This window comes from Suricata suricatta, chromosome 2 (assembly GCF_006229205.1).
Source record: "Suricata suricatta isolate VVHF042 chromosome 2, meerkat_22Aug2017_6uvM2_HiC, whole genome shotgun sequence".
Taxonomy (NCBI): domain Eukaryota; kingdom Metazoa; phylum Chordata; class Mammalia; order Carnivora; family Herpestidae; genus Suricata; species Suricata suricatta.
The window spans coordinates 71,375,721-71,401,880 of NC_043701.1; the positions used below are offsets into that span (position 1 = coordinate 71,375,721).

A 26,160-nucleotide genomic window follows, 5' to 3' on the forward strand; every position below is an offset into this window, starting at 1 on the left:
AAGTGCTAACAAAGAGAAAAAAAATATACAGCAATTGACTTGATAGAATTCAATAGAATGCAAAGGAATAACCAAAACACAAACATTTTATCATGTTACATTAATTAATTGACTTTTGAAAAGATTAGTATGGATAATAGTATCATACCATTAAACCTTCAGAAATTTAAATAACTCAATGAACACATAATTACCTATCTCTACCATAATGTATGGGGTATGATTTGTAAGTCTTCAAAATGTTTATTACAAGGTGATAGGAAATGATCAGGTTACATTAATCCCTTGTATCAGACTTAGCAAACTGAATGCCTTAGTTCCTTTCAATTTAGTTCTCCGAAACCCATAAGCATTTTCAATAAGCTTGGAACATAAAATAAAGTTCACTTCTTAGAGAGTAAACCTCTGAGATCATAATTAGGGTTACCCTTACGGCACTATGCAGATCATGAGTTTATTGCAGCTGCTGAACTAATTGCATCTGTGTTAACACCAGAATCCCTTGGTGTTTAGTGCTAATACCAGAGGAGGGGGTAGGCGAGGGGAGGGGAGGAGAGAAGGGCAGAGGAGAGGAGAGCCATATAAGATAAAGGAAATACACTGAGGTGAATTTTGAGAACCACAAATACTAAAGATTATCTGCATCTTAGTGAATGAATAAGTTGATTCAGTCACTATATCAAATATGCTCAGTACTTAGCTATAGTGCTTATTATAAAATCCACATATTTTGTCAGATAAGTATCCTATTATCTTCAACTTCCAAATTGAATTGAATCCAGAATAGTGTAACACTACAGTGGTCATGGTCTTTAAAGAGGATCAAATTAATCTCATGAATGATCATTTCACTTAGAAATTGCATAAACAACTCTAGTACATGGACCACTAATACTAATAACGGTTAATATTTGTACCATGCATTATAGTCTATGTAACAATTTCACTTGTGATTGAGCCTTACATGAATCCTATGAGCTGGCTGTTATTATGCCCACACCCTGGATGTGACCAGAAGAGGTGAAGTATTTATTAGAACTTCAGTGTTCCTTCTCTGTGTGTTAACAAGCAAATTCAAATGCATGTATGCCAAATGACACCAAAACCTTCATGAGAGGCACAGAAATTCTGATCTCAACTTCTAGCATAGTACTCAAAATGTCTAAAATTATGATGAAAAGACTTTGAATGAATATTCTAAATCACTATATTTCTTGATCAAGAAAATGGTAGTGAAACCCACCTCTTAAAAGTTATCATTAAAACTACATTTACAAAATAGCATTTAAATGATCATAGTGCTTGACACAAAAAAGATTCTCAGTAATTATACATATTCATATCTTTACTTGTTAAACTAACAGAAATGGAAACAGTCTGTTTTTAAAAGTCACAGGTGCATAACAGTAAAATTTCTATTTCTATCCATCCGTAGTTATGATCACATTGAAATCTTTCAAAATAGTCTGTTAATGATAAACATGGCATTTTGATGCTAATAATTTTCTGTGCATTCAGTTATGTTTTTTTGCCTCACACTTATGAAGTATTTTGTTCTTTTAAATAATTTTCACAAAAACTCTTAAACTTGTTTCTCACAATTGTAAAATATATAATGTCTCATTTAATGGCCAAAATAATAAAGCACTTCAGAAATTAAAGCAGTTGCATAAGTATAGTTAATGACTCATTGTGGGTATCAACATAACATTCCTTCTCTGGACTCCTACTTCATTGTTTTTTCTCTTTATTCCTTTCTAATAGTCTAAGATATGTATCAACTTGGGACAGTTTAATATATGACAGAACACATTTTGTTTTTTAAGTGTTCACTTATTTTTGAGAAAGAGAGACACAGAGAGACAGAGAGGGAGAATGAATGGGGGAGGGGCAGAGAGAGAAGGAGACACAGAATGTGAAGTAGACTCCAGGCTCTGAGCTGTCAGCACAGAGCTAACGTAGGGCTCAAACTCATGAATGGTGAGATCATGACCTGAGCTGAAATCAGATGCTCAACCTACTGAGCCACCCAGGTGCCCCTTGACAGAACATTTTTTGGTCCACATTCACATAGTCAAAAAATGTTTACAGTAGTATGAAAGTGTAATGTAAGTTATCACCACTATATTTACAATGAAATTTTCAAGGATGAAATTTGCCATGTTTGCTAATATGTAGTTAATCAAAGCCTGTGCTTTGTGCTCTTTATCTACCTTTCTTCACCATGTCTCTTGAAAATATCTACGTGTCTCTCTCTCTATATATACATATGTATATAGATAGATATAGATAGATAGATATGTTAATGTGTGCCTTCAAGCACCTAAGGTAAATGTCTTCTAAATGCTAATATATATACAAAACATTTAGTTTTTTTGTGTTTTAGACATCCAAAAATATCTGACATAAAATAATATATAATATATTTTTATTAAACATTTTAATGTTAATTTTTGAAAGACAATTTGAACAGGGCTGAGGGGCAGAGAGAGAGGGAGGCACAGAATCTAAAGCAGGCTCCAGGCTGTGAGCTATTAGCACAGAACCCCACATGGGGCTCGAACTCACAAATGGTGGGATCATGATCTGAGCCAAAGTAGGGTGCTTAAGCAACTGTCCCACCCAGGTACCCCTAAATTATTTATGTTTTAATCCTAAAATTCATTTTACTTTTTTGATTTAAATGATTATAACTGCCTTCTATGATCTGTGCAAATACTTGGCTATACTTCAAAACAGTGACCCACTTAATTTTACGGACAAATTTTACCTCAGGAAAAATGACTGTACTTTTTGATAAAGGTAAAACCATTGTTGGATTGCTTACCCTTCCTCTTTTTTCCACAGCACCCAAGACTATTACCTAGTCATTACTCAATCCGTATTTAAGAAATCAGAGGAAGAAAGGAAGGAAGGAAGGAAGGAAGGAAGGAAGGAAGGAAGGAAGGAAGGAAGGGAAGGGAAGGGGAAAAAAAGAGGAAAGGAAAAGAGAAAAAGAATAGAATGCAAAGAAGGAAAAGGGGTAATTTTATCATAAGTCAGAAGAAGAACAATTTCATATCATTAAAGGAATTTAAGAAGAATTAACAAATAAATTTGTACAAAGAAGCTGACTTGCTGAACACAAGTATATATGCCGCAAAATTGCATTTTGTTAATTATCATTTGTATATATGTAAATCTTTAGGCATGTTGTTACCTTTACCCACTTTCTTTATATAAAAATGTCAATATCTAAAAGGATTAAGTCCACAAGTAAAGCATGGTGTTTATTTAATACAACACTAAACAAAAACGGTGACAGAGTAATACATTATTTAGTTACTAAGATAATTTAGTAGATTGATACTTACCAGGATATCTTTTCCAGCCCACTTGCATTCATCCCTTCTGGTATAAGATACTGGCCACACAATCTAAGCACAAAGAAAAACATAATTTCATGCCAGTTAAGTTCTCTAAGCGAGCCAACGTTACATACTCTGTTAGACTGAGTTGAGGCAACATCGATACAGACAGTTTCACAACGCATTATGTGGTAGAAACCTTTCAGCCTAGCCTTTGCAGTGGCATCTGTTAATTAGTGTGAATTAAATGATTCAGTCTCTGCCTCCTCATTGGACTTTGCCTGTTTATGAAAGTTGAGTAACACAGAATTTATGTAGCCAATAGATCTAAGCAGTGTGCAGAGAAGAGAACAGTCAGATTGGGAGAGGAAGATCATTTTGAGAGGATGTGAAAATCTAGTGAAGGGATATAGAAATAAACATAAAAAGTGGTTAACATTCTTCTAAATGTATCTCTCTTTATTATAAAATAATCATTTTAAATTTAAACACTGGGTGCTCTGGGTCCTCTTCCCTCATTCCAATTTCAGCATGACATGCTAGAACAGGCAATTGATAGGGTTAAGAAAACCTCATCTTAGAAAAGATTGTGTGTGTGTGTGTGTGTGTGTTGTGTACAGCACAGTAGGTAAGAGCATTATATACTTTCTGGAGATAAAGAAGGAAATGAAAAAGCAAATAGATACCTCTAAAAACTCTGCCATTGTGGGAAAAACTTAAGCTAATTGAAAAATAATAGTTTTCATCCCTAATACTACCCCTTCATTCTTTGATCACACTTATGCCAAACTCCAAAGGTTCTATATTATATGATTACAATGACAGTGGTAGGCAGGCCAACACATTATTGGTGGTTTAGGGGACAGTGGATGTATCTTTCTTCATAATATTAATGCAAATACCCTCATCCAATTTTTAATACAAAAATTTTCTGTTCCTCAGGACAATTCGAATGACTCCTATCTGTACTGAGGCAGAACAATTTAATGTGTGTTTTTTTTAATTCATCTTTCTCTTCTGGTAACAGTTAATTGCAAAAAACAGTGTCATATGTAAAAAAAAATAATCCAGACATGGTGCAGTCACTCATTTATGTCTGCTGTTAGTCTCAAAATGACCGATTATCTTTTATTTGGGAGCCTCTAGATAATTTAGTTAAATGGTCATAAACAAGCCTCTAGACAATTCAGTATAAATGGTCATAAACTTGTGTAAGGACTGTGATATTCAATCTAGGGAATCAAAAAAACAAAATACAACACACTTATTAGCAAGAATTTAGGACATATTGAAATAACCTATGATGTCAAAACAAATGCTTTTCAGGTCCATGTCACAATTTAAAAAAACCTAAAAAATTTTTGTAATACATTCATTTTTACTATCTGAAGCTTTTAATTTGTGTATTCTTTATGTGCTTTCTTTTCCTGTTTATCTGTGTATATAAATTAAAACCACCATCTGACTTGTTCCAAAAGGTTCTTACAAAGTAATCCCATAAAAAGAACTAAGCATAATAAATGCACATCCTTAAATTCACATTACCCTTCTGAATTACTAGCGTGGGTGCTAGGTAGTCCAGTCAATACAATCCACAGCTCTGCCCTCACCATGGCTACAGAAAGCTCAAGTGATCTATTCTTATTTAAAGTTTATAATGGGAGGATAAAATACGAATTTCATTTAAGACCCAACAACAATAATATATAGTAGGGCTAAGATCTATTGACTTTCACATTAGACTGCCAGTACATTCCACAAAACTCACAGATTACTAAAACATATGATTTTTAATTGAAAGGGCAAGTCATTTTCTCATACTTTCCTATCTCTCGACTGCTGGTGGTGATATGGCATGGGTCTCATTTTGTCATTTTTCTCCTATGTCAAATGCTGATAGAAAATAATTTTGATAACATTTATGCTCAATTTTCTCATACTTAGAGGGCTGTGTACTCTCAACTTTTCTACAGTTCCCAGTAAATAAATAAGGCTTAAAAATCTGGCATGAATAAAATAAATTTTGGTATATAACATGCTATTTTGGAAAGCAGTTAATGGACATGACTAGAAGTCAGTGGTATAAATATATATATATGCACATATATATTTACTTTATATAAAAATATAAATGTATTTGTCATTTCCAATAGTATCCACTGCCATATAGAATAATTCCTGACTATTTGGTTCTATTTGTTTACCTATTGATATTTTGTCTTCTTTCCTCAAAAATTTCTCAATTACTAACAATGCCTAAATTTCTCATCTAGAAACTTCATCAAAGTGTTTCATGATCTATATTACACTTTCCTTCCTTCATGCTTCTACAGCTCTATTCATGACAACCCCTCTCACTCATTATTTTACAAGCAAGAATTTATAACTTAAACAGCACCCTTTCATGGAGGCCTAGAATCTTTTCATAGTCCTTCCAAATCTCAGAATGTGTTATCTCTAATAAGGATTAGCTTAATATGTACCTTTATGCTCATAATCTTATCTTTACTATTATCTTGTAGGTTCCTCAAGAATTATTTATGATATCCTACAGTAAGCCTTATAAAGTTTATTGCAAAAGTAGATGCTTCAGAAAATGCTGAATAACATCATACATAGGTTAAAAAGAACATTAATAGACAAATACATGTAAATTCTTAAGTAAACTGCATTTACTCCTCTGGACAGTGTGGTATAATTAAATAGTATGTTTGGAATGAATGTTTTAGAATTAGAAATATGTCTTCCATTAGAATAATGATTTTAAGCTCAAGAGTAGGAGCTATAACAACAGCACTATGATATTGGGCAAGTCACCTAACTTGAATTAATTCATTACTTCAGTATATATTTACTATAAGTCTAGTTGATAGAAGATACTGAGATTATATCCTGGGCATACAAATGCCTCTGGGATTTTCTCATATATAAAACAGCGGGTTGTCTCAGACAATAATTCTTTTCAATTTTAGAACAAAGTAAGTATATAAATTAAGAATGCTTATTATTTCATTATTAAGAGAAAAATGCCAATACATTAAATATGTATTCTGAGGTGTGATGTTGCTCATATATTGTCTATGGACAAAAAAACATATATATATATGTTTATATTCATATATATGAGTTTTACAAAATGATAAAATTATTATAAACACTGAAAACTTGAATGATACAATCTCCTATTAAAATATCAAATTTTCCTTAATCTTACATTTTTCACTCTTTATATAAAAAGGATGATTTCTTTTCACTAACCAAAACAAAGCTGCTTATTTTATGACCTTTAGAAAAAGACTTTAAGGTAAATATTATTGTCATTTCAGAAAAACAAATAGATAACTAGTTTTCTTAGACAATAGATAACCTTAGGGACACTGTTATCATCTGAGAGGACTTAGAAATCAAATAGGCTGAAAAAATCAGAGTAAGAAATATCAAAGGTGATTTTTAAATCTCATATATTAATCTCTAAGTATATCATTGCTGTTTTGTATGATACACATAATGAATCAAATCTTTATGTACGGTCAGAATTTTAGAATTGATAAATAGGAAAGTAAAAGTCTTAGGTCCAGTGGTATACTCTATTAGAGATATGAATCAGCTTTGAATTTAATCTTCCTTTGATATTCAAAGCAACATTCTCCAGCCAGGACAAAAGGTTTTATTACAATTCTCTACTTTTTAAAACTTAATGTCCAATCTATTAGAGTTAATCAGAAGTTTAGGAAACACCACTCTAAAGTCCTAAATGTTAATAAGTAAAACTAATGTACATAAAAATAGATGTATATATATACTCTAAAAATACTATGTTATACTAGTACTCTTGCAAAAGCTGCTACATAAAAGATCTTTGTTCCTCAGGGAATTATGACTGGAAATACTGACAATGAAAAAAATCATCAACTTGGAGTGCAGCATATGGACTCGGTAGCATAATTTCCACTAATTTTTCAATCCATGTTTATTTTCCAAACTGTAGAGCTTATTAATTATATAAGCCAAAAACACTGTAAAAGGTTAAGATAAAACTGATAGACTGCTAGTATCTAAAGGACCACATTTGTAAAGATCTACAAATCTTCTGATCTTCTAGATGAGGGTTTGGCAAACTTTTTGTTTAAAAGGCCAGAAAGTAAATATTTTAGGCTGTGCGAGCCAGATGATCTCTATCACAACTATTCAATTCTGCCATTGTTGAATGAAAGCAAACATAGACAATATGTAAATGTATGTGTGTCTGTGTTCCAATAATTATCATTTACAAAAACAGGTGACATGCCAGATTAGGTATGTGTAAAATGATGGATGATCTCTGCATTTGCTGAGAATATAGTTATATATACATACACATACACATACACACACACACAGTAAATGACACCAATTATGATATATAAATATAATGGTTCAGATGTTTAGTTTTATGCAGGACAATTATATAACCATGTAAGGATAAGCGTTTAAGTCAGTATTTCTTAGAATGATCATTTAACATACTATGGTTTCTTCCTTGATGATTTTTATGGTTTACTGCATTCATTGGTCTGTGATAATCAAATCAATGCTTTATTTTTATTTTCATCTGAAAAGATAAAATATTAATTTAAACAATATTTTCAGTTGTCACACTATTAAATAACTAGAGAATTCACTGTTAAACAGCTTGAGATGTTTTAAAGGAACTACAGGGCATACATTAGAATAAAGATACCTTTTGAAAATCCTTGATATTAACCAGGTTGAATGAAAATATGTGATCCTTTGCCCCAACATACAGCCTACTCCGTTCCTCATCCAAAAGGAAGGTATGATAACTGGAGCTGTTGGCCAAGCCATTGAAAGTGATCACATTGTTGGATTCCAACATTTCTGCAAGGTAACAAAGCAAGACATTGGGAGTTAATGTGAAGTCCTACATGAGCATGGACAATGGCAATCTTACTACTGCCTACTGTAGTTACAAATTGGTGGTTGTTCTTAATGGTACTAAGAAATATACAGTAGCCATTTCTTTCTTTCTTTTTTTACATTTCATTGAGATGGAAGTCATATTCATTAGTTTGCTGATTTCATACTCAAGACCACACAGTCCTTCAGAAAAAAGGGGAAAACATACCTCAACCACACAACTGACCTGATGAAATCTCTTTGCATGTAATGATAACATAAAAGGCTCAGTATTGCATATAAAATGTCTTTAATTTTACAAAGGCTTTTTAAAATGGCTTCATATGTTCCAAATCATTATCTAAAAGGAAAAGCACAGAGGCCAACAGAGCAGGGGGAGTATGGGGGAAACATTGTTTAACCTCCTACGTTGTTTGAGGCTTCTTTTTATTGAGGTATTTTTGCATTTTCTTTTGACTACTAATTCATTAACTCCACCATCTAAATCTTCTGTAATATTTTGTGACTGACATATATAGTGAAGCCAAGTTAGGTTTTCATGAAAACATGTTAAATGAATTTTACTATTTGACTTCAATTTTTCAGTTTATTATCATTTTTCTATTTGCCTTTGCTAAGAAGGGGCAAATACTGAACTTCTAGACCTATGTTGAAATAAAGAAATATTTTCAAATAAGAACATTACTTGTAAGCCCACCTTTGCACTAGAAAGGCAACTGTTGTTGATCACCAAAGAGGTTTTTTGTTTTTTATATCAGCTTCAGTCAAAATTATGTACATATACCACCACAAACCCCTTCCCGTGGGATGGAAATGTTGAGGATTCTCCAAAATTGTGTCCTGAATCAATGATTCAGACTTTTCCAGGGCACACACAGCTGAACCCTTTCATCAACACTCACAAAATGTAGAATGTGTTTCTCAAGGAGAGAAGGCAGCAATATAGACCCATCCTCTATCCCAGTCCTGACCCCAGGATATTAGCTTTATGATAAATTTGCTTGCTTTATCTATTTCTCTTACTGCCTTCCCCATATAACCAAACACATCATTTCAGTGGAGGAGACAGTTCAAACTCCCTAACTTAGCATTAGAGACCATGTGAGCTTAGGCCCCAACCCAGTACTCCTCCCTCACGTCATCTATCATGCAGGAAAACATATTTGCAGTTGCCCACATTTTAGCCTTTGCTGCCATTGTTCTTGACATCTACAACTATATACCACCTCGACAAAAGAGTAGCCATTCTTTTTTTTAATGTTTATTTATTTTTGAGAGAGAGAGACAGAGCATGATCAGGGGAGGGGCAGAGAGAGGGAGACACAGTAAAGCAGGCTCCACGCTCTGAGCTGTCAGCACAGAGGCCTACATGGGGTTTAGCCCACAAACTGTGAGATCATGACTCACTGAGCCCAAGTCAGACACTTAACCAACTGAACCACCCAGGTACCAGAGAGAAGATCCATTCTTACCAGCTAGTTCAAATGCAAGCCCCAAGAAATTCTTTTCTTTGTAACCATGTGCTTAAATTACTCTTATAACTTGTATCACAACTGTCAATCATTCATATAAATGACTTATCTACCAGAATTAACATCCCTCAAGTCAGGAAATCTATAATTAATAGCTCACTATCCACAACTCACACGGTTTCTTTTCTACATTACCACGCCATTAAATATTAAATTGAATATATATTTTTCTAGGGACTTACCTATCCATCCAATGCACAAAATTACAAAAATTGTTAAAAGTTATTAAAATATGATTTTATAATTAATTGATAAAAACAGTTTAATAATGGGTAGACTTTTTCCACCCTCCACCCCCACAAATAAAAATAAAAAAGAAAAGGAAGGGAGGAAAGCAAGAAGGAGGGAGGGAAGGAAGGAGTCAATTTGAGAATTTCACTCACATAAGTTATATGTGAAATAAATGAGAGCTATTAGAGTCTAGAGAGAAAAGAACCTAATTCATTACATGGTATCTGAATTTAAATGTCATCCTGTCACCAGTTTCCAAATTATTGCAAATAATCAATGCCACAGAGACTCAATATAAGACTGAAATTTTAGGCATCCTGAGCTATGTGAGGATGGAAAGGGGTACTATAAAATGCAGGGGTACATTACTGGATATGTTCAAAGACTAACTTAATGGCTGTTCAAGAAATTAATAATTACCAAATAGAGAACGTGCTCTTCAGTATTCCTTCCAATTCTAAAATCTATAATAATTCTATCCTATACAAGAGAAATCAAACTATAGGGAGCTAGACAAACTGAAAAGAAAGTCAGCTAAGTCTAAACCAAGACAATTACATATATATTAAGAAATAGGAGAGTCCTTTAAGAGACACACAGGCGAATTTTAAATGGAAACATATAGAACCACATAAGGGAGGTCTAAGCATCAAGTGGGAGAAGTTATAGGAAGACAACTACTATAGAGAACATGGAGTCATCCAGTTATAGGTAAGAACATGAGTATCACCACAGTACTTATTAGGTGTGCAAACTAGGATGAATTCCTTATGCTACCTGGATCTCAGTTTTGGGAAGATGGGGTTAATAATATATCTTCTAAGAGCTACTGTGAAGATGAAATTAGGTAATTCATGTAAAATACTTAGAACAATAGTTTGCGGGGCACCTGGGTGGCTCAGTTGGTTAAGTGTCCGTCTTTGGCACAGGTCATGATCTCACTGTTAGTGGGTTTGAGCCCCATGTTGGGCTCTGTGCTGACAGCTCAGAGCCTGGAGCCTGCTTCAGATTCTGTGTCTCCCTGTCTTTCTCTGCCCCTCCCCCGCTCACGTTCTGTGTCTCTTTCTCTCTCTAAAATAAAATAAAAAACATTAAAGAAAAAAGAACAATAGTTTGCATAGTAAAGCACACAATCACCTATGTGTATAAAGAGAGGTAAAATAGTAATAGGTTCAATCTTTTTGACCAGAAGTAGGAAATTAAGGTTCAGTAGCAGACTGAAAAAATATTTTTCTACCTATCTTACCAAATATGCTAACTCATTAGCATTATAATTTTGTATGGTAAAGGCATAAAGAAGACCAATATACTTTCCTATTTACATTAGTATTAAATATAAAGGTCTTTTTAAGAATAGTAAAATATTCTTTTTGTTTGCCATTTTCTATAACCTAAATTTTAACTAATAAATGTAATGCCTATCTCCATTATAATTCCAAAGAACAAAAATATTCATCCAATTGAAAAATACTACATTGAATTTTTTAAATTTGTTCAGGGAGAATCATTGGTTCCTCTGCACACACATCTTAGAGAAAAGCCTTTAGCAGTTTATGTACAACATCACTATGGAAACAAACTACACTTTAAAAATATGTTAGTGCTGCATCATTTCACTAAACAAAGAGACAACATTTTCCTGGAGTATGGGTTAGCAGCTGTGTTTTCACTTCCAAATATATTTGATTTTGCCTAATCATTCCTTTTTTCCCCAATGTCTTTAGGGGTTCCTCCCTATCAAGGACTTTTTATATATCATTACAACTGAGAAGAGTCTTTTTGAGACCTTCATGACACTGAGTCACAGCAAATTCTTGATTGCTTAGGTTATCTCACCACTTTCCAGGGCAAAATTACATAGGTTGGAATCAGAGACTTTTTCTCTAAATCTAGATAAATATCATATTCTTTAATAATTTGTTTTCCTTATTTAAATTTACTTATTTCCTATATGTAGATACATTCACCTATACCTGATAGTAAATAACCTCAACTTTGACTCTACTCCTTCAGAATTTTACGAGTTTCTTTTCAGCCTCTGTTTTATAAGTCTTACTGTGACATAAATTATAACTATAACTAAAATATTCAGAAATGTGAGCTGTTTAATATTCTACTACCTTTTCAAATATTGCCTATGTTCATATTGAAGCAAATAACAAGAAACATTAGAGAACAATCTAAATTTCTACAGAATTGACTATAATGAACCCTGATAGACCAAAGCATGTAAAGACACTAATTCTTTCTGGGTGTAATTTAGCTTTTTTTTCTGGTTGAGGCATTGCTTCAACCTCTACATGCTGTGGCAACCATAAAGAGAAGTCAATGGGCGACTATAATCAAAAGTGCCATTTCAGAGAAGCATTTGTAACAAACTATTTATTCTGAAATTTGAAACGTGATTAAATAAGCATTGTTTATTTCAGCTTCCCAAAATGATTTAGCATCTACTATATGTTTAATGACAAAATGGAAGATATATTGATCAAAGAGTAGTTTTTGCTCAATAGTGTTAACTATTATCACCATAATAAGACAACATAGACAGTGAGCATTCAGTGCATACAGATGTTCTGAATGGGAATCACTGCCTATGATTTCAAGCAGCAGAGTGGTCAATTATAAGTACATTACACTCTCTTGTGATTAGTTCCAAAAAATAATCTTTTAAAATTATTATATATAAAGTCCATATATTTATTTTTAATCTAATAATATGAGCAAAAGAAATGAAACGATGGTTGATATTCTTTAATTAGAGTATCGAACCAACTAATTATGGGAGAAGAACATGATCTTTTCTAATGAGTCAATTCTTTATTTCTTTAAAAGTTTATTTATTTTAGATAGAGAGCACACATGTGACTGAGGGAGGAGCAGAGAGAGGGAGAAAGGGAATCCGAGGCAGGCTTGGGGCTCTGAGTGCAGAGCCAACACAGGGCTCCGTCTCACAAAATGTGAGATCATAACCGGAGCTGAAATCAAGAGTTGGACACCCAAACTACTGAGCCATACAGGTGCCCCTCATGAGTCAATTCTAATTTTCATTCCACTTATTTATTTATAAACTTTGAGATCTGTCTTTTTTCCTGAATTCATCATAGTCTATGTAGCTTTATTTGAATAAAGAAAAAGACATTGTTTGTCATCATTATCAGTAGATTAAGATGCTGAAAAATATTTTATGAGCTGATGTTCTTCTCATATGTTTATTTTAATATATAAAAAGGAAAAAATGATGGGAGAATTTATATCAAAATCATACATGACTACTGATCTCTACATAATAAAGCTTGATGGTTCCTGTGGTGTTTTGATTATTGTTAGAATAAAAATAGATTTCTACAGATGATTATATTACAATAACCGGGTCAGATTCTTAAAAAGCAATGAAATGAATACAAATTTCTAGAATGTAAGATCACCCAGAACTAGACATTTTTATAGAAGGATGAATAACTGCTTGACCTTCAAATCCAAACAATAGCCACTCTGTTCTTTATATTTCTGACTTCCATTACTATTTCTCATTCTCACACTCTTCCTTTCTCTTTTTCTCTCTCCTTTCCTTACCCCCTCTTCTAAGTTTTATGGCATGAAAGGTAATAGGACTCCAACAGTTATTGGATTCAAATTAATTGCCTATATTCATTCATGGCTTTAGCCTCATGTCCTTTTTCCATGACTTGAACTTTGTCCTTTTATAGAACAAAGATCCTATTTAAAGTACTTAAAGACTGGATCTAAATGAGGCCAAATATTTTGACTAAATGATGACTATATCCAGATATTTGTAAATACAAGAAAGTTCACTGAGGTCCAAGGTTTTAGATCCTATACTCCAGTGCTTCTTAGATTATTTTTTAAATTTCATACACCAAAATTATCTCTAAACCACAACAGGAGCTAAAGTAAAAGTTGGCAACTTTTTGTTGTGTTATAAGAATCACAAAAACAAGTACTATTGCCAATCATACCATTTAATACAAAAAAGAGGCATTTTATTTAATAAAAAGAGCAGCAATAAACACACACACACACACACATACAAAGGATAATCCTAGAATATGAATAAATTTATATTGTAGAAAAATTCACCTTATTTTTACTACTTTACTTCACCAAGGACTTATTTTTAAAGACTACAGCACAGAAGGAAGTACCTTTCCGCAGACATGTTTGGCAACTACTCCTCTAAGATAAATTGTGTGAATGGTGAACTCCACTCACAGCATTTCTAGCCAGTGCATTTTGCCATTACATATATAGAGCTAATATTAGTGGGTGTCTACATGCTTTTATTTATTTAGTGATGCTGAGTATATTCTCTGAATTCACAAAGTTTGATAGGTATTGTTAAATATACTTAGACAAATCTATCTTCTAATTTCATTATCAGTAAACACTCAAAATGTGCATCCAAGTTTTACATCTTGGTCTGATTATAACTTTTATGTTAACTACTTTCTCCAGTCTATAACAGATGTCACAACACTCTATAAAACATAATCCCCTCACCTTTGCCTAGTACATTTCTTCGAGTTCTTCCGACTTCTTTGTTTATATTTGCTAAGGATTTGATATCTAATGTCTCCTCACACATTGAATTTATGGTGGGATTCTTCTCTTCTCAGGTGCTTCTTATTCGTAGTTGACTTGGACTGACTCCCTAATCAAGGTTTGAGGTGACCAGATTTGAGTTTTAGACAAGTAAAGGTCCATTACCAGCCCAAATCCAGTTTCCAAGCTTCTAGATGCCACACAATGAACTATACTGTCAGTGAGAGACAATATATTTTCCTCAAATATGCTTGTAAAACTCAAGACCAGGCCTATCTGTAATATTAATCTGTTTTTCACTTTTTATAATGTGAAAAATATGTGTGGAAAATTACTTCCTATAGATAATCTAATTCAACAAGCACATACCCAGTCTTTATTATGTGTAACACATAGGCATTGGCTAAGTAGTATGTGTAATATAAAGAGTAATAAAACCTTGATGGAAAGTTAGACAAATGCCCTCAAAAAAGCAAAAACTAAATGAACAGCAAGAACAATAAAAACTATGAAAGTTAACGTGTGGGAGAAATTAATCCTTCATAGAAAAGTGGATAATCATTGGAGAAAGAGCTTGGCAATTAATCCTGGCCTTAAAACAATGTGTAGGGGCACCTGGGTGGCTCAGTCAGTTGAGTGTCTGACTTCAGCTCAGGTCATGATCTCACGGTTCGTGGGTTCAAGCCCCGCATCAGGCTCTGTGCTGACAGCTCAGAGCCTGGAGCCTGCTTCGGATTCTGTCTCTCTCTCTGTCTCTCTCTCTCTCTCTCTCTCTCTCTCTCTCTCAAAAATAAACAAACATAAAAAAAATTTTTAATGTGTAACATATGACTTTGACCAGCAGGATGAAGTGTGGCAGAGAATTCCATGCAAAGGTCATGGTAATGATCAGGATAAAGAAATAAGGAAAAATACGAGGTAAAGTTTTAATTGCCTACCATGTGCCAAAAACTGCTAAATGATTTATAGGTGTGTTAATTCATTAAGAGTCTCATAACAAGACTATGAGGTGACAGTTTTCATTTTCATTTTTTCTCATGAGGAAATTTACTCAGACAGATATTGGAAATATCCTAGGTCACAGAGATAATGAGGTAAAAAGTCAAGATATCCACTTTCATCTGACACCTGGTCTTACCCTATTCTATCTCAAAGAAGGTAGAAATTTGAGAATACTAAGAACAGATTATTGAGAAAAAAAAATTAAGAAATTTGGCTATTACATAACTGAGCTTAGTTGGTAGTGTCTTAAATTTGTACATTATTTTATTTGCTCTGTACTTGATCTTCTTTTTACACAGTAGTAACTCCATGGGTAATCTTTTCTACAAGTATTTCTTTGTCACTAGCCAGATTTTGACATGTCTTAAATGTATATCTTCCAAGAGAGATTTCCCTATGAAGGCCAAACAAGGGCTTACCAGAAACTTCTCTGTAGATACTGTATAAACATGTCAGAGTTTGCAGGACCTGAACAGAACTCACTCCCTTTTCTTCATTCCATTACTGGCATCATCGCCGTTCTGTTTGATTAAAACTGTATGCAGGTATCACTCATCTAAAGAATCATGTAACCCAGAGCCTTTTCATCATCCACTGGTCCAATCCATCACTCCAGTTTGTTTAACACTACAATAGTTTCCTGTATATTTTCTTTTGCTTACATCCTCACTGTCACTGTCATAATTCATTCCCTAATAATTTATTCCTTTGATTATTATAATTATATTCTAACAGAATTTTCTCTATTTGTTTACACCAACAAACCATGTTAGTACTACCTCCAGGAATAATCTTCTACAAAACAACTAAGACTTTCTTGTGTTAATGCTGAGAAAAAGGAACGTTTGCTCCATCCCTTTCCTTTGAATCTCATATGGATAAAAAAAAAGAATAAGAAAACAGAAAAATATCTATCTCAAATGAAGAAAGAAAGTAATGCCAATGAAATATCAAACCACAAATGATTAAGAAAATGTGTCCAATATAGCAAAGGCATGAAATGTTTTGAGACAGAATGCTGAAATCTGGAACATAGCTTTATATATTCCAGGTAAAATCAAATTAGTAATCAAAAGGTTAAGAAATCATAAAATTTGTATCCTCAAAATGTGTAATTACAGAAACAAACTCTAGGTGTCTATATGGCTATTAACTTATAGGACAATGTCAATAAAGAGTGAAAGTAGAGCTAAAGTACAAAGGTGGCATTACCACCACCATCACCCCACCACCACCATCATCATCACAAGTGACACTTGAATGCAAGGTACTGTTCTAACCACATACATACAGAGGATTATTAGATATAAAGTTGGCACAGAGCTATGTGAGTCTAATTATCTGTAGAAGAAATGGTTAACCATACACTTAAGTATTGAATTTGAGATCTAAAAAAATCTTTATAGATTATAAAGTCTGATTACTTTCACTTACAAAAAGGCATAAATGACTTTACAGTGAATAGTTACAGAGGCCAGGTTTATATTATTTTCTCCTGACTCTTAGTATAATGTTCTTTCTAAATAAATTTCTAGAAAAATCGAGACTTTAATTTTTCTCCTAATTTTTTGCTTCATGATCTTTGGTAAATTTTTGTGCAAGTATATGCTCAAAAAACAAAAGTTGCTAATGATTTGCAAAAAAAATAATGCAAGGCACTGATTTTTACTTCTCCTTGGAAAAATAAAAGTGAATTTAAATATCATTATTACATAAAGGAAATAAATGTTTTAACATGAATAAGTGTTTAATACAACTATGCACTGCCCTTGATCACTTATTTCTGTGCAAGATGATTAGTCAGTAAAAATCTCCAATTAAAGTATATATCTTTCTTTTATATTTCACACTGGTTTAATTACTCTGTTTTGATTCTGTCTTTATGTCTTAACTATTTATAAGGCTCTTTATCAGGCAGGTTTCTATTACCAGTTAATGTTCATTAAATGCCTATGAGTAGCAAGGATTGTATTATCATTATCAAAGTTACAGAAAACAAAAAAAGAAGCTTATATAATGAACACAATTGAAAGTCTGATTTGTCAGGCAGTTCTGGTCAATCATTTATACATACCATAGCATATATTTCAGTGTGTTTTTCAAATAACTATCATATTCTACATGACTATAAGAAAGCAAATATTTTCTGATATTTATAAACTATATCCTTTAATTTTCCAGTAACAAAACTGTGGAAAATATTCACCTATGGAGAATTAAATAGCTATAAACCACATGTTATCTGCTGTATATGCCCACTGTAAGAATTTTTAAAAAACTGATTAAGAATAATTTATTTGAATTTTTCTAATGCTGAGCAAATGAACTTTTACTTAAGAAAATGAGTATTTCATCAGTATTTTTCCATCATTTCCACTCCATGATATACTTATGGGAGGAAAAAGGCATTCCTTATTCATTGACAAAAACTGACACATTGAAGTATGACCACTCTAGAGGACGTAATTATTTCAATGTTCATGAATGTCCCTTTTTGATCGAGATAAGAATCTATTTCTTAGAGTTGGAAGAGAGAAAAGGTCTCAAGGAAGTCCAAGAAATCATATGGATATTCTCAAGGATCAATCAAGTAACCAAATCAGAGGAGCAGGTCTGTGTGGCTGGGTATAAGAATTAACTAAATCCTAAATTTGGTTGACAAAAGATATTTATTATATGTTCATCAAATGAATGAGTAGATGAATTTCTGATTACGTGGATAAAATGAACATATTTATGAGTGTACAACAGTGCATGTGGGTTAGATTACCCATATCTTAACCTGTTCCCTTTATTCCTCTAGTCTTTTCAGACTCTAAATTGCATGGTGTCTGGGTGTCACAAACAAACACAATTTGAGTTTTTCAGTTAAAGAAGTAGAAATTGTTCGCCTGAAGCTAATTTTATTATCTTTTGAGGGGGGTATGGAGAACAGGGACAGAATTCATATGGCATATCTAGGCATGTCCCACTGCTTTAATCAGAATAGATACATTTTGATTATGAAGGCTCTGGCTTGCCCATAAAAGATTCTGTTTGAATCAGATTTCTCTGCAGAGGGGTGGAAGAGAGGTGGAAGAGGAGGGTATTTGTTGAAAACCAATGAACTCAAAAGATCCCTATATGAAACCATACAATATCTTCTGAGTCTATTCTAATCTTAGTGACAATAATGATCCTATTTATGATGACACACTATAAATATGTTTCCCCTAATAATGTGTTTAATTTTGGAGTGGACACATTTCAGAAATTATTAATCAAAGGAAGTCAGATGCTTTAATGAAGTAGGTTCATAAGATTTCATTGACATTCTATAATTTTTCTACCTACATATATAAAATAAGGATTGATTACTAAATAGATAATTTGGGCAAATCATGTTTTTTTATATTCTTCTTGGCCCAAATATTTTATTTTTTTACAAAAATTATCTCATGATATTATTCTAAAATTTACTTTGAAAAAAAAGAAAAAAAATTACTTTGTATAGAAAGAAATATCAATTAAAAATTTTTATCTTATATAGAAAATGAGACAAGCTAAAATTGTTCAATTTTCTATTCCAAACACATTCTGTTATAAGTGTTTAAGTGCTATAAGTGTTAAGGGTCATGTTTTGCAATGTTTTGGCATTAAAATTAAAGATAATGTGACCCAGGATTGGTTTAAGAACCTAAGGACAATTCAGTGATTCCCCTAGAATTAAGCTAAGAATCTAGCATGTTTGTTGAAAACCCTTGCTTTTGGGGTGCCTGGGTGGCTCAGTTGGTTGGGCCTCCAACTTTAGTTCAGCTCATAATCTTGCAGACTGTGGGTTCAAGCCCCACACTGGCCTCTGTGCTTGCGGCTCAGAGCCTTGAGTCAGCTTTGGATTTGGTGTCTCCCTCTCTCTCTTCCCCTCCGCTGCTCACGCTATGTATATGTCTCTCTCAGAAATAAGTAATACACTAAAATTAAGAAAGAAAGAAAGTAAAAAAAGAAAGCCCTTGCTTTCCCAGGGCCTATTAAAATCAAGCATATCTCTGGGCTGAACAGGACAACAGACATTCAACATTCTCTGGACGGATGCAGGACATGTAGACATTTATCTTCACAAGGACAAAAGTCTAATTTAGAACCAGATTTATCTCTTCTGGAATGGGCAAAAAAGCCGCATAAGTCAATTTGTTATTAAACTTCTCCTATACTTCATCAAAAATGCTTCCTTTTCCCTTTTATAAAACAACAAAAAAACCAAACCAAAACACTAATAAAATGTTTGAATGAATGATAAATAATAAACATTGTTTAGAGTGACATATGTTCTCCTTTCAATCCCTGCCTTAACATACGTTCAAAATGAGACTCCTCCATTAGTTTCAATACAGAGAATAATGGGAAAATTTGCCTCTAGACACAGGAAGAGAAAGTGCTAGTGCTATTAAATTCAAATGAAACGCTCAGAGCAGTTTTATGTCAGCATGAAAGGTCTAAGGTCCCCAATTTCTGAGTTCTTTCATTTTACTGATACTTTTTACTTTGCGTGTAAATACCTAAAAGATGATCTCTGCCAACCATTTCTTTATAATATTACTGTTATTACTAAGTTTTTGATTAGTTAATAATAATTTTCTACCTCTACAATTAGAATACTTCTTCAAATATAGGTATTTATTTTTTAAATTTACCTTCAAATTAATAAACTGTTATGAAAGTAGTGACCTATGTACTCCCACCTCACAAAACTTGCTTTAGAAACTGAGGTTTTATATTTTGTTGCATCCCTAAGTGACAAAACATTTTTAACAAGATTTCCAAGATTTTAAATATTTATCTTAATTTTGTATTTTCTTTTAAGGCAATTATCTAAAACAGGCATTTGTTTCTTGTTAGGCTAAATGCCACTCCTAATAAGATTCAAAACGTGGTAGAAACTAGAATTACAAAATCAAGTAAAAAAGTTCTGGTTTTCTCACTTATAACCGTTGTTTTATCATTCCTAAGCACTCAAAGGGAAGAAATTACATCTACTTTAAAAACTCACGAAATTGGTTTAAAAGTTCATAGCTGAGTTTGTTTGATGAACTTAATGACTTCCACCTCATTTAGTAAATCAGAATCCAAAAAAATGTTACACTCAACTCTCTTGATAGGCTCTGGAGTTTATCAGCCCTGCTTTGCCACTTCATTAGCTGTCAAGAACCAGTAAGTGATATTGCTATGAAAGTCTTGATTCAGGTAGTTGAAAATGCTCTTGTTGCAAAAGTACCAATTATCAACAGAAGTGAAGTCAAAAGACAGTCTATCAGGAAAGGCACATCATCCACATACATACAGTTGGTTATCATCTTTGTAGACATCAAAGAAAGGCAGAGCTTTTGAACTATCAGTAGTTGATTTGTACCATTCTGAAAAAATACACACATTGATTTAATATACACTGCAGCAGAATTATCACTGACCTTGGAACTCTTACCTTGCAATCATGTGAGAGCAACAAAATAGGGATACAAATGCATATTTTCTTACCAAATGCGCCAAAGATAAAAATATGCACTTTTTAATCTCTATGTTTAAATGGATTCTTAAACGTGGTCTGACACTACTTTTGTGGCCATTCTTTTACTAAATGTATTTCTGTTTTGTTAATTAAGCAATTTTACCATGAGTTTCCTCTTTAATGTACCTATACCATTTAAGGTTCAAAATATTACCTTAGTGAAATTTAATTTTAATTATAGAGCCTTTGTTTCTTCCCTACCTTCTACAGTATTTCTTACAGTTGATAAACAGAAAACTGTAAAAACATATAAAATCTAGAATTTTCCAAACAAAAGTTAGAAAATATTTTTTGTGATCTTTACATGCCACACACCATATATTAAGAACTGCTCAAGTTATCTTTTTGCCTGATGAAAGCAAACATACATAGTAATGAATGAATGATCTTATATTGGTGTATTTCATAAAATACTAATTTCCTCTGATGCTCCATAGAATAAAGTACTCTATGAGAAGTGTGGGAGAATACAGCATATATCATTATATTATACTTCAAATTAAGACCTTAATGACTTTTGGAGGTCTAGTTGTGGGGAAATTTGCATAAGAAAACTTTATTAAACCTGATGTTACCCAACCCTTATGACAGTTTTTTAAATATAAAAGCACTGCAAAATATTAAGGGAGATACAATAATATTAATGGCAGACTCTAATTACTAAAAATGGTAGTTATTAATAAATACTGGGGTATTAAATGGAGAAAATAGTTCAGTCATAATTATTTTAAAATGATAGACATTTTCCAGGCTAATTATTCTGAAAAGTGAATGCAGATCAATTCCTTTCTTTGTGCTCTAGTATTGCCTTTGATTCCCTTCTATTTTTGGAGAGTAACAGTATTGTAATAATGATGTCCCATGTTTTTGGTAGACTCCTTAATCTGATTTTAACTAATTTTTAATATAGATTTCCAAATTGGAGAAAAATAATCTATATAAGGAAATAGAAACCAAAAAAAGTTATGAAATTGGTATAACAAATATTTAATATCTAATTCAGCTAATGATTAGGCATTGTCTGAATAAAAAAATTGGAATGTTTTCTAGAATTGCAATCATATGTCTAGAACTTGTTTTCTATACGTTTCAAAAGAGTGCTTGTTGTTTCTTTTTTTTCTCTCATTTTGGTTTTAAAATACATCTGTATCTGTACTTTTTTGGCCAAGACTTTCTTGTAAAATGGTATATATTGTTAACCATTGTATATAACATATCAGATATATACACATAGATATAACGTTGCTCTGACATATACACAGGCTGTAGGACTGAGAGGTGTTCGTCTGTCCTGGTGAAGTGGGGGGGGGGTGTCTTCCCAGAGCTGGCCCAGTGAATGAGGGCACCGGTGCTGTGTGTTAAGGCTGGCTGGGTCTTCCTGGCACTTGACAAGGCGGTAGCCCAGACCCGTGTGCTGGCCATCAGCTTACGTCCCTGTCATACGTTTTGCTAAGCAAGCAGAACCAGTCTTGACGAAGCATTCAGAAGGGAGAGGACAGCTTCTCAGCACACTTGCTGCCATTCCTCCCTCCTGTATCCCTGGCCGACATGGCTAATTAACCAGAATCCTCCCGCCAGCCGAGCTGGCAGGCCCTTCTGGAGGATAAGGAGCCTCCCTGCCAGCCTAGTAGGGAAAGCAAGCCTCGGGAGCAATGATTTGGTAGCCAGGCCCCAATTCTAAGAGGACAATACCCAGCTCTCAAAGTCAAGCAGTGACCCAGTCAGGCCTAGAACTCACATCTAGGGCGCTATTCACTGCCCTGCGCTTGGAATCACCCCTTTTAGACCTGGACCAAATTCTGGAACTCCTGGAACTCCCTAATCATGCATATGGAAATGCTGGCTGGCTACCTTGAAATACTCCTTAAACGCAGCGTTGCCCCTGGCACGGGAAGGATTTGGTATAGAGAAACCTCCAGCGAAGCCTGCTCAGGGGGGGGAACTTTGAAATCCCAAGTTGCTTTTTGAGCACCTGCTGTATGCCCCAAGCTGCTGTATGCCCCAAGCCTACAGCGGGGCCCACGTTCCCCTCAGCTCTGCTGTGGCTTTGCTGCTCCTGGGACTCCTGTGAATCCATGAGGCCAGCTCCCAGAACGGCGGGTGCAGGCGAGACTGGGCACCAGCGCCCACGCCCCTCCCCGCCCCGGGCCTGGCGCGGAGCTTGAATCACCTGCCCGCAAACCGCCCGGCTCTCCCTGGCTGGGTCTTCGCGCCGTAGCGATCAACCATTACAGAGCTAATACTGGGGTTGGGCGCCGTTTGGGGTTTTAAAAATTATCCTTTGTTAAAATATTGTATACATATTAAAATAGTAAGACCGGCATTCTAAAAAGTCGCGGAGGGCAGGGTGAGACAGGTGGATGTAACTGGACTCCGTTACGTCTCCTGACTTATCTCCTCAGAACAGAGCAACCAAGCCCAACTCCACCACACAGCCGGAGAGCTCTTCCCAGAGAAGCCAGATCTCGCGAGATCTCCGCGGTTCTAAGCGAGCTGACGGGCAAAAAACTTCAATGTTTACCTTAAGTGAACATACCAGTCACAAATGTTTATTCACCTAATAAAAAGAGGCCTTAAAGTACATGACTAAAAACTGACAGAACTACACAGATAGGTAAATCTACCTTTATATTCAGAGATATCAACAATCCTCTTCAAATAATTGATAGACCACCCTTCCAAATATGTATGTAGAGTGAAAGTACAGAAAGGATACAGATTATCAACTTTCTTGACTTAGTTCTCATTTGCAAAATACCTGCAATAAACAAGAATACAGTATATAGCCATTTGAAGTAAACATGAAACCCAGATAGCTCATTTTCTAGCCCATAAAGTAAGTCTCAATAAATGTAAATAATTCAAGTCATAAAGTATGTTCTCCGACTGCAAGGTATATTTTTCCATTATTGATTTATGTCAAGGAAAATTATATTTTCATGCTGAAACAGCATGTCTGAAATGCTTGAGTCCAAATGTCCACCTCTCTTTGAGACTTGTGGAATCCTTAAAATGACAGTAGCTAGTTTAATTCCATTTGTGTGCAAGACATTACATTTTACTAAAGCAGCTGTTTTTCATGGACTATGTCCAGGTTTTCTCCTCAGGATGTAAACCAGTGACCTCATACTTCCAACTCAAGACCTATCTATCAACACTCTTTCCCATGCAAGATTTTCATTATGCAGGATTCCTCCTATGGTTGGATCAGCATATCCAGGACTACATAAAATAGTGTCTCTTTTAATTAGACTCAAATGTGCTCAAGTCCCATTAGGTTTTCATAGATTTTTTTTTTTAAGTTACTCCAAAGTTTCTGGGAGAATTTGAATGTATTTTAGCTTTCATCAACTCTCTACCTTCCTCCTCTACAGCTTCTATATTTTAAGAAGGTGCTGTGATTTGGGCAGGTGTGGCTCATTCTTCCCAAATAACTTGACAAAAACAGTTGACCTCAAATAGGCCATCTTTTCCACTTAAGGAATTTCTCTTGGGTAGATGAGAAATTGTGTCAACTTGTATCAGATATGCCCTTAAGAAGCTACCAAATGTAGTTCTCAGCTTTAACACTTGCTTCTTCTTTTATGCTCATTAACTTACTTTAATTATGTAGGAGAGAATGAAAATGATTGAAGTCAGAATGTTTTAAATATATTTTTACTCTAAAATACCCAAGAAAAGTCTTAAAAGTGGATATTCTATATGTTGATGAGATCTGAGATTTAGTTAAAGTTATATGGGTAATATTTGTCTTACATTTAAACAACATAATATAATTTCTTTTAAATATATCCAGATTAACTGTTGGGTTAAGGAAGAATCTGATAGCTCAGTTTTTGTTCTGCATATCATATTAAGTCTACGTTGATTTATTATGGAGCTTCTGGCAAAAGTCTATGACTTTCTTTGCCTCTATAATATCACATATAAAATACCTGCTCCCAAATACATCTCAGGCTGACTTAAAAAGAATGATGTAATGTCTAAATATCTTTAATGTCTTTTCTTTCTGAAGATGTTATAATGGTTCCAACTTTTTAAGGTTTCTAGACAACTCTTTCCAAATGGAATTTTGTAAATTATAACAAGGCCTTTTGTTGTTTTTCTTTTTCACTTTTTTCATATCATCCTCTGGACTCAATGGTTACCAGTATTTATAGGATGCACTGGGGGGAGGAAGAAATAATGGGGTTTATACTTCCTGACATGACCAAAGTATCATGACTCCTTAATTATTTGGATTCAACTCAATTTTAAAGTCTCCATCTGAAAGCCTTAGAGCAGAAAAGTGCTCTTTCCAAACGTTCCTTCCTACAGGTAATCACAAACCTCTTAAAGTGGGACCCTTAAGATGCTGTTGTTAAAACAAAAATAAAATAAAGCCTATCGTTAGAGCTATGATAGCATCCTTGGGTCATTCTATGACTTGAAAGTATTTACAAAATAATCTATTAGGAAAAAACTATTTAGATCAATGTTGCCTAACTGAGAGAGCCTCAGGAAAAGATAGTTTTATTACTTTGCTTAGTATTTATTGCCTGAATTGTCTGTGAAGGGATTATTTGTAAAATACACATTCCAACTCTACATATGTGGCATGTTTCTGTGGGAAAGTTTGTATGCATATAAGTCTGTATACAGTGAAGATACACATGTCAAGAAGACATGAAATGTATGTGGGAATATTATGTTTTTCACCAGCTGTGTGTTCCAGCCATAGGATTTCTTCTTTATATATTTATTTGAATGAAAGTCATAGTCCTCCATCCTGACCCATAAAATGTTAATCCTTTCAAGAACGTCTCAATTTCTTTTGTTAAAGGACTCTGTATAACAATATCAAGGCCAAATCCGTACTTGGAACTAACCTTTTCACCTAAAGGTGGATAACCAGACTTGAAATCTTCAAGCTGTATGCCAGAAATGACTTAAAGTACATGTACTGAATCCTTTGTTTAAATTATCCCCAAATTAGCAATAAGCATAGTAATTTTCAAGCTTGGTATTTACTGTGTACGTGAGTGAA

The 26,160-nt window shown here is 33.8% G+C and overlaps 1 protein-coding gene across 1 annotated transcript in view; it reads right to left on the reverse strand.

Annotated features, from left to right (window-relative positions):
• Positions 1 to 26,160, reverse strand: part of SEMA3A (semaphorin 3A) — a 202,822-nt gene that overhangs the window by 140,373 nt on the left and 36,289 nt on the right. The window contains exons 2-3 of the mRNA XM_029918820.1: positions 8,068 to 8,225; positions 3,354 to 3,416 (exon numbers count right to left, since the gene is read on the reverse strand). Of these exons, the coding sequence (XP_029774680.1) occupies positions 3,354 to 3,416; positions 8,068 to 8,225 (221 nt within the window). The remainder of the gene's footprint in view (positions 1 to 3,353; positions 3,417 to 8,067; positions 8,226 to 26,160) is intronic.